At 54.4% G+C, this 8,896-nt stretch overlaps 1 protein-coding gene across 3 annotated transcripts in view; it reads right to left on the bottom strand.

Moving 5' to 3' along the window:
• Window positions 1-3,080: 3,080 nt before the first annotated feature.
• CCN4 (cellular communication network factor 4) overlaps window positions 3,081-8,896 on the bottom strand; it is a 31,253-nt gene continuing 25,437 nt past the window's right edge. For all 3 annotated transcript variants that reach the window (XM_070075860.2, XM_089335721.1, XM_089335720.1), the window contains 2 exons: window positions 8,684-8,877; window positions 3,081-7,059 (listed from right to left, as the gene is read on the bottom strand). In XM_070075860.2, coding sequence (XP_069931961.1) covers window positions 6,760-7,059; window positions 8,684-8,877 — 494 coding nt within the window. In that variant the 3' untranslated portion in view covers window positions 3,081-6,759. The remainder of the gene's footprint in view (window positions 7,060-8,683; window positions 8,878-8,896) is intronic.

Raw genomic sequence — 8,896 nt, 5'->3', positions numbered from 1 at the left:
GAGCCCTCCCCAGAGACCCACCCTGCGGAGGTGGCCCAAGCCGCACTTCTAATGCACATGACCTCCTGAGTTCTTTCCCCCAAAACTAGCCATCTCCCAGCTGCGTGTGGCAACAGGGGGGGGGGGGCAGAGCACAGGGTGGAGAGCTCTGGAAACACGGAGCAACGCTTGCTTGCTCTGTTAACTGATGACTCCGCCCCCAGCTTCTTCTTTCCTGGGAGGAGGAGTTCCCGTGGCTCCGTGAATAAGAAAACCAAGGCTTGGGGTGACCCGGCTTGAGCAGTCAGAAGTGGATTAGATTCCTCCCGCCTTTGAGAACAGGTCCCTGAGCACGTAACTTGTGCTGTCGCCTGTTGATGTCTTGGCTTGGGAAGCATCGGTTGGTTCCTGGGACCAAGTAGGACTGTGGATGCCATCCGGGGACAGTGGGTGCCATCAGGACTTTATTGCCTGTGGGAGTGTTTGTCTCTCCATTCTGTTGTCCCTCTCAAAGTCCAGTGACTTGCTTTCATGGTGTCTTTTTTTTTAAGATTTGTTTATTTGAAAGTCAGAGTTACACAGAGAGAGGAGAGGCAGAGAGAGAGAGAGAGAGGTCTTCTGTCCAGTTCATTCCCCAATTGGCTACAATGGCTGGAGCTGCGCTGATCCGAAGCCAGGAGCTTCTTCCGGGTTTCCCACGTGGGTGCAGGGACCCAAGGACTTTCCCAGGCCATAGCAGAGAGTTGGATCAGAAGTGGAGCAGCCGGGTCTCAAACCGGTACCCATATGGGATGCTGGCACTGCAGGCAGCAGCTTTACCTGCTGTGCCACAGTGCCGGCCCTGAAGCTCAGCTCTTTATACAAGGTCTCCCTTGTGGGTAGCGGGGACCCAGCTACTTAAACCGTCCCTGCTGCCTCTCAGGGTGTGCATAGCCGGAAGCTGGAATTGGAAGCAGAACATTGATTCAAAGCCCGACACGACAGTGTGAGATGCAGGCGTCTGAGCTGATGATTTAAGCCCTGCCCCGAATGCCTGCTCCAACAATGAGTTTTGAGTGGCGATTTGGAGACGTCCATTCTTTACAGAGTGTGGGAGCCAGTACGTGAGCTCTGGGCCGGCTTTCTCTTCTCCTTAGAGGTCATTTTTGCTTCTCCTTAGAGGTCATTTTTGCTCGGTCTTACATTGGGAGAGAGCTCGGATTCAGCTGGAGTGGAGCCTCTGGAGACAGAGGATACATTGTGTGTTTTTTGTTTTGCTGATGGATTACACAGGCATCTCTGCTGTATGCTTTTTTTTTTTTTTAAGTGTTTGTTTATTTGAAAGGCAGAGTTAGAGAGGGGGAGAAACAGAGATCCTCCATCCACTGGTTCATTCCCCAAATGGCTTCATCCTGGTCTCCCACGTAAGTGCAGGGGCCCAAACATTTGAGCCATCTTCCACTGCTTTCCCAGGCACAATAGCAGGGAGGTGGATCGTAAGTGGAGCAGCCGGGACCCGAACCGGTGCCCACATGGGATGCCAGCGTGCAGGCAGCGGCTTTACCTGCTACGCCACAGCACCGGCCCCTCTGCTGGATGCATCTTAGAAGAAAATGCCTCAGAGTGAAATGCTCTGGCCATTTTTTTCCAAATTCTATTTTCCTAAAACTGCAACTGCCTGAGATCCTCAGGAATTCCCCCCAAAGTCTACACACACATGTGCGCACACGCACACACACACATACACACACATTCCTCTTCATCCGACACGCCCACGGGCTCCACCGTCTAGCTTTCCACTTTGAACCAAATATGCCTCCGCAGACAGGTGTGCTTAGAAACCATTCGCCTGGGAATTTTCTGTTGGAATGAACTCTCCCCTGACTTTGATTGCTTCATCATGTGTTGGGCGGGGGAGGATATTGGCGAGATGGAAACTTGATTTGAAGGGATCAAGAGTCACCCACGCCATCGTTTCCAGCCATCCGCACATCTGTTCACGCGGCTGAATGAGGGCTGCATCCTATGCTGGTGTTGGGAGACGTGGAAGAGTGTGTGACAGCCTCTAGCCTTCAAAAGCTGCAAGAGTGTATGATTTTAAATCAAGTTGCAGCATAAAATCAGGACATAAAAATAAAAAAAATTAAGGGAACAAGTCTGGGATTAAAGTAAAAAGCATTCAACTGGATATTAGTGACATATCTTACTTGCTACTTCTAAAGAAATACGTAAGCACATTGGTAGAAATTGTAACTTGTGGATAAGCCCTCTTTTACCGGGGGACTGGGACTGGGACTGGGCAGGCAGCAGACGGGTCACTCCGTGCCGACCGTGTCCCGAGCTCTATTTAAGCTTGTGCAGTGCGTGATGCGGATCCCACCAAGAGGCCGGTTCTGTCGCCTGCATTCCACAGCCGAGGAAGCTGAGACTGCCAAGGGCTCACTCCGGGAAGGAGTAACGCACGCTGAGCAGCCCGTACCCGGAATGCGTGGGAGAGACGTGCTTCAGATTCAGGGTTCTTTGGTTTTGCAATGTGTGCCCAGGCTCTGCGAGTTATCCCTCCGTAACCTGAAAGTCTGAACTCTGAAATGCGGACAAACCTGCAGCGTCGTGCGCATCCCTTTGGGCTTTGGAACATCTCAGGTTAGGGACACTCGACCTGTGTGTCAAAGTCCACCTGGCCCCCCGAAGTCAGGTCCGTCTCCACTGTGTCCAGCAGCCCCCCTCACCCCTGCAGGTGCTCCCCTGGAGCCCTCGGCAAGCAGCACTGGCCACGTGCCACGCACCCTGCTGTGCAGACATAGCAGTCCCTGACCTCCGGGGAACCCTCAGTCCAGATGGGGAGTAGAATGGCATTGAAGAAATGAACGTGTGAGTGGGTGCGTGAATGCCCCAAACCTCCACTGTGTATTCACGTGACGTCTTTCATCCGGAACGCATTGGCAGCTCTGCTCTGCTCTGACTCCTAGAACTGATGTTTCCAAGCCCATCTAAGCTATCATTGTTTCCATGCGTAACGCACTGAGACCTGTGTCCACCACCCGGCAGTCATTGAATGCACTCAATGGTGCAGCACCACCTCCTCGTAACCGAGGAGATGAGAAAGCCACCACATCCAGGGGTTGCTCTGCTGAAGGTTTATTGCTTTAAGGAAAGAAGCTTACACAGGGGATTTGCGGGACAAAAACCATTTGCGATGAACAAACACGTTGCATGCTACACACATCACGAGCAAGAGGAGGGATGCTCTAAGACATGGCGGACGGCCCGAGGGCTGTGGGCCCTCTGTGAGAAAGTCTAAGACGTTTCATAGTTTTGGTCACTTAACAAAAGTGGCAGTAGAAATAGTTAATATTAAGTCACAGCTTAAAAATAGATACATACATATATACACATCGAGAGGTACAGAGAGACACGGACAAAGTTCTCGCTCGCTCACGGGCAGGGTTATCGTGCGGGTTATTTTGCATCAAAAATAAGTATTTGAAAAGCGGCGACATGATCAACATCGTGGTACGAGCCACACTACGTGTGCACAGTCCCTTCGGCTACACAGCCGCTGTCACTGAGATCCCAGACTGTCCTGGCCTTTGCATCGGCTTCCTTTGATCACTCTCTGAGTCACTGCAGAGTTGAGATGGCGGCGATTGTCAGTTAAGCACCTCTTGGAGAAATCCTACCTCCTGATCGAGTGCCAGGAGACCCAGGTGTGGCATTAGGAGAGACGGCTCAGGGGTCGGAGAATCCTGGGTTTGCCATCCCGGTCTGCCATTTGCTGGCTGGAAAGAGCCTGAGCCAATGACATAGCCTCTAGGAAGCACAGCTCGTCTTCTAAGACAAACACAAGCAATTCCGTGTCTTGGGGTTTGCTATGAGGGTTCCATGAGATTCAGCACTTAACGTACGTAGTGCAAGGCTGGCACACGCTAAGCCGTCACCATATGCTCATAATAAAGTTCGCTAAGCTTCAGAAAGAGTGGTTTGATGAATCCCGAGCCCCCTCCGTCTCCACCGCGGCACACCAGAGCTTCATCCTAAGCAGTAATGTGAGGTTCTCTCTCCTGTGTCAGATTGTGGAGTTACAAAGGATCAGAGAGACCGCGAGGAGCCCTTGGCCTCTTTGCACCCCCAGCCGATGGGTTCTCCAACAGGAGCTGTTCGGGCCGTGCCTTGGGTCCTCCCGAGAGCAAGGCAGAGGAGCACCAGCGGGGGCCTGGGCTGCAGCAGTGATTTGGCTGATGTCCCAGCTTCCTGGAGTCCTGGCTTCTCCGCGTGCGGAATAGAGAAGAGAAGCAGACACAAGCGGCCGCCATAGTAAGATCACGCACAGTGTAACGTGGTGCTTGGCTCCAGTAAGCACTCGGTCAGAGGAGGTTTTTCATTAACGATTGTCATTCTCAGCAGCGGGCCACACAGTTGTGGAAAAGGTCTTCCTCCTGATCTCACTCCGTGGATTCCAGAATTCTCTCCAGGCCCTGCGTGGGGCAGGTTATTTTCCCAAAGCCACCAGGAGCTGGCGCGTTCCCAACATCACCCCCCACCCACTCTCGGGATGACCCCCAGTCCCTCCCGCCGTGCCTACAATGACCTGGGAAGCTCTGTTCAGTTTCCCAAATCAGAACACCAGTTCAGTAGGACCAGGGGTTTTCTTGAATATTTCAGGTGGAATCAGCTCACGCCTAGCCTTGTGATTCACGGACGCAGCTGTTTGCCCTGGAAGAAAACCCACAACGTGCACCCAGAAGACGCGACACAGGAATGCAAACCACTCCACGTTCCTTTAAAACGTTAGCCATCTCTTTCCATATGGCTCTTAAGAGAAGGTTTGGCTGGTGAAAATTGGATTTTCACGTAAACCCTGGCAGGGAGAGCTTCGGAATAGAAGTCGGAACACATACAACAGGAATTCATCGGATATGTTTGAGCACCACGGTCTGCCTAGCGCTGGCTAGGCTCTCGGGAGGTCACAGTAGGAGGGTCCGTTCCCTGTTCCTTCTGCTCAGGAATCCCCCGGGCGGTGCACACGAGTCCCTCGTGAGTAGCCGTGCGTGAGTATTCAATGTGCAGTGCTGGGTGGACAGAGTCACTTTTGAATGCATGAAGCGGGCTGGTTCTGGTGTAAAGGGGGAGGTGATCTATAAGGAATGCGTGGACTTCTGTCTATCCCCCCTGCCTTTTTGGGTACCTGACATCAAACACCCGGACTGTCCTCTCTGGGGAAGAGAAGAGTGAAACGTCAAAGTAGGACATGGCGATTCCTCTATGCGTTCCTATCCTACGCTTTCGGAAGCTCTAAAAGAAGTGTGGGGGGGGGCAGGGAGCAGGAGCTATCAAGTCAGTCCCTCTTGGCTCTGAGTCCCAGTCCCTCCCCCACCAGCTGGGTGACTCTGGTCAAGTTTCCTCGCCTGCCTCTCGGAGCTCCCATTTCACACTTGTAGGAGCCCAAGGCCTGACGGGATTGGCTGCCCATGACCATGCGGAGTCGGTGAGCTGGGGGATGTGGAGCCCTGAGAACAGTGCAGGGCATGCAGAGGTGTTGCAAGAACCGCAACAGCAAGAATGGTCTTTTACTAACAAAATAAGTGATGGCTTCATTTCCATGGATCATAGCCTTCCCTCCCTTTTACCTCTACCCGCTTTGGGGTTATAACACCTGCTCCAACGTCTGTCCATTTCTACAGAGGTCAACCCCTGTGTTCAGACCAGAAAACTGGACAGCCCATTGGTCAGCAGACCCGAAGCCGTGCCAGGGGTTCCTGCCACAGACACAGATGTGTGCTGGTCCAGGTTCCAGGCCCTTTGTGGTCCTGTAGGCTCCGCTCTGGAGGGAGGCAGGCTGCACCCACTTCTTGGGTGATCCACGGCACACCTGTACCTGTCTTTGGTCATCATAGGTGGGGGTGGCCTGGACTTCAGTGGCACCTCCCAAGGCCCCTAAAAGAAAGGAATGTTCCAGACACCACCCACAGGGGTTCTGTCAACTCCCATGAGCCCCTCTGGCAGGAGAGACCTGGGATGCAAGAAGGGCCAGGCCCACAGCCTGAAGCCCTGTCAGTCAATGGCTGCCTCTGAACTTGGCTGACCTTGCCCTGTCCCTGGGGTATTGACTTTTTTTTTTTTCCACGAGCATGAATAAAGTTTGTCAAATCGCATTTCTCACTGGAATGAACCCAACTGGGACTCTCTAGAATGGGTGAAGAGAAACCTAACTTCTAGCAGTGCTCAGGTTAGTGGATGCAACTTTCCCTTACAAATCCAAACCAAGCAGCCATTCACCTCACCTGGCAAATGCCTGGTGACCTCAGCATGCACGAGTCTTTGGCGTCAGAGCTAGTCTTGGGGTGTGACGGGAGCATTCGAGTGCCACTTGGTAGGGCCCAAGGAACTGTAGCCCCCGAGCCCGCCCGTGTTTCTGAATGGGGCGCATTCTGTGATTTGTCCTCTAAAGAGGAATTAATGAGATCGCAAGTCTGGCTGCCCCCCACTCCTTGCAGTTCAGACAAGACCGAGCAGGGCTCCCAGCAACCTGGACAGGCTGGACCAGGCGTGGGCTTTGTCCTGAGAAGCCAGAATCGGGCCTTTTCTTTGGAGTGGCTGCAGGAGCCTGCCATGGAGGGGACGCAGTCTGGGCTGGAGCAGCACCGTCATGGGTCATCCGGGTGGTCTGAGAAATAAAGGAGGCCATGAGCCATTACCAGGCTAGTGAGAAGTGAGTAGGAAGCTGGCTGAGGAAGAACCAATTGTGAAAGTTGCTGGCCACGGAGGGCTGGCCAGACTCTGCACCATGTGTTGTGTGTCTGCCTAATTGGCGATTTCTGAGAAGTCGGGGTAAGATTCCAAGTCAGCAAAGATGTCATTGGGATTCCGGCAGCTCAGGTTGCAGAAGCAAGCGTTAATCCACTGGACCTGGCGGGAGAAGCCAGGCCCGCTGGGGCACTGGAAGGACACGCTGATGGTCTTGGACTTGTAGGGTATGCAGCACCTGTCGTCCGTGCAGACCCCACAGTACTTGGGTTGGTAGGAGCGGGTGCTGACACAGCCGGCGAGCGTGAAGTTCATGGGCACCTCTGGCTGGTACACAGCCAGACACTTCTTCCCTGCCTGCAGGAAAGGAAAGGCAGTTTGAGTCGGTGTGCTCAGAGGATGAGCACCCACCAGCCTTCCCTCCACACCCCCAGTTCTCCCGGGGCACCTCATCTTCCTTCTGGCTCCTCAGCACCTTCAAGCAAGGAGGAACATTATCAAGTCCAGTGTGGTCCAGCCGTGTTCAGCACAAGTAAACCGGGAAGCACAGAGGAGCATTGCTTTGCGTGGGTTGTATCTGACTGCCTGTCCCTTCCCTTTCCTTCCATGTTTCTGCCCAGTCATTCATCACAGCCTCAGCAGCCTGGGGAGTCGAGTGAACCCAGGGACGCCGTACACAGCAGCCGTGCTCTGCCCTAACCCCCTCTCCCCACGGCCTCCCACTCCATTCACCTGGATGGACTTGAATCGAAGGTGCTGTGGGTGCTTTGATGCTGGGGGCTCTGTGTCTGTGGCTCATTGCATGCCTTGTACATCGTGATCATTTCCCAAACTCATTGCATGAATCGTGCCTGGGGTCTACTCCAGACTGATGGAGCTGGGGTGGAGCAGAGGTGTAGGCTATGTGGGACATGACACTTCCCCAGTTGGAGGGATCCCTTAGAATGGTAACTATGGAAACAGAATTGGGCGGGAGCCGTAAGCCTGCAGTGAGATGTGCCTCTGCTTTGTGGTAGAACCGTCTCTCAGCTCAGCATCTCAGCTCCCGAGTCCCCTGCTGTTGGTGTCTTTTCCACTCATGATTTCAGGTGAGAGGTGTCTACCAAGGACCACTGTGTGCTGAGCACCCAGCATACGGAGGCCCCTGTGGCAGGAGGAAATGCTCAGAGAAGAAGCAGAAGAGAGAAGAGAAGAAAGAGGGTGGGTGGATCCGGCCGACCAACCGAGAGATGGCTGCAGACGCGGCCCAGGAATCGGGGCAGTGTTGGATGTCTGAAGAGGATCATGGGAAGCGGGGCTGTCTCGTCAGCTGCACCGCCTTTTCCTTAGTATCCCGAGAAGGCTGCAAGCCCGGGGCCGGTGCTGAGCTTGGTTTTGCTGTGATACCGGGCAGGCCAGTGTGAGGCCAATGAGTGAGGAGGCCTTGGACTAGGCAGATCAGATCCATGTTTAGCTCTGAGGGCCGGAGCTCAGTCGATTTATTTTAATTATCATCGACTCCCAGAGCTGGAAGGGATTTCAGAGCTGAACTCCAGTACTCCAATACTGAGGGCCTGAGGCTCGGAGGGGGGCGACTGGCCACAGTCAGCCACAGTGCACGGATGGCTGCATGCAGCGGCGCCCACGCTCCAGAGCCCTCCTGTCACTGAGCACGGCTGTCTTACGCCCCGGTAGAGGCGGATGTGGGCAGGCGTGGGAGTAGAGGGAGGACAGAAGTCAGGGAGAGGCCCTCGGTCATTTCAAGGGAGCCCTGAATTTCCTGTGACCTTGGTTCTGCCAATAGGAATCACAGAAACTTCTGATGAGTGAAATTCACCAGCCTGGTGACATGGATTGTCCCAGATGTCGGCGACGGCAGACCCTGCCAGCTGGGCTACTGACTCCCACTGTGTCAACGGCCCCCACGAGGAAGCCCCGGCGTCAGGCCCGGAGGCCGGGCTTGTCTGGGAAGAGCAAGAGGTCAGCCCCGCTCTGGACCCACCTTGATATGATGGCGGATGTCCACATCACAGGGTCGCAGGTTGCACAGGCGGCTCTCCTGTTCTGGCCAGCACCGAGCGTTCACGTTGGAGATCCGAGTCGAGATCCCCAGGCCACAGCTGGTGGAGCAGGGGCTCCAAGGGCTGGTGTAGGCGATACAGTTACTGTGCCACGGCTCCACCTCGCCCGCCACCTCTGCAGAGAGACCACATTC

Source organism: Oryctolagus cuniculus, chromosome 6 (assembly GCF_051225735.1).
Source record: "Oryctolagus cuniculus isolate XC-2025 breed Fujian yellow rabbit chromosome 6, ASM5122573v1, whole genome shotgun sequence".
Classification (NCBI taxonomy): Eukaryota; Metazoa; Chordata; class Mammalia; order Lagomorpha; family Leporidae; genus Oryctolagus; species Oryctolagus cuniculus.
Note: the sequence above shows the minus strand (reverse complement) of the source record. Positions and strands in the feature narration are given on the sequence as shown.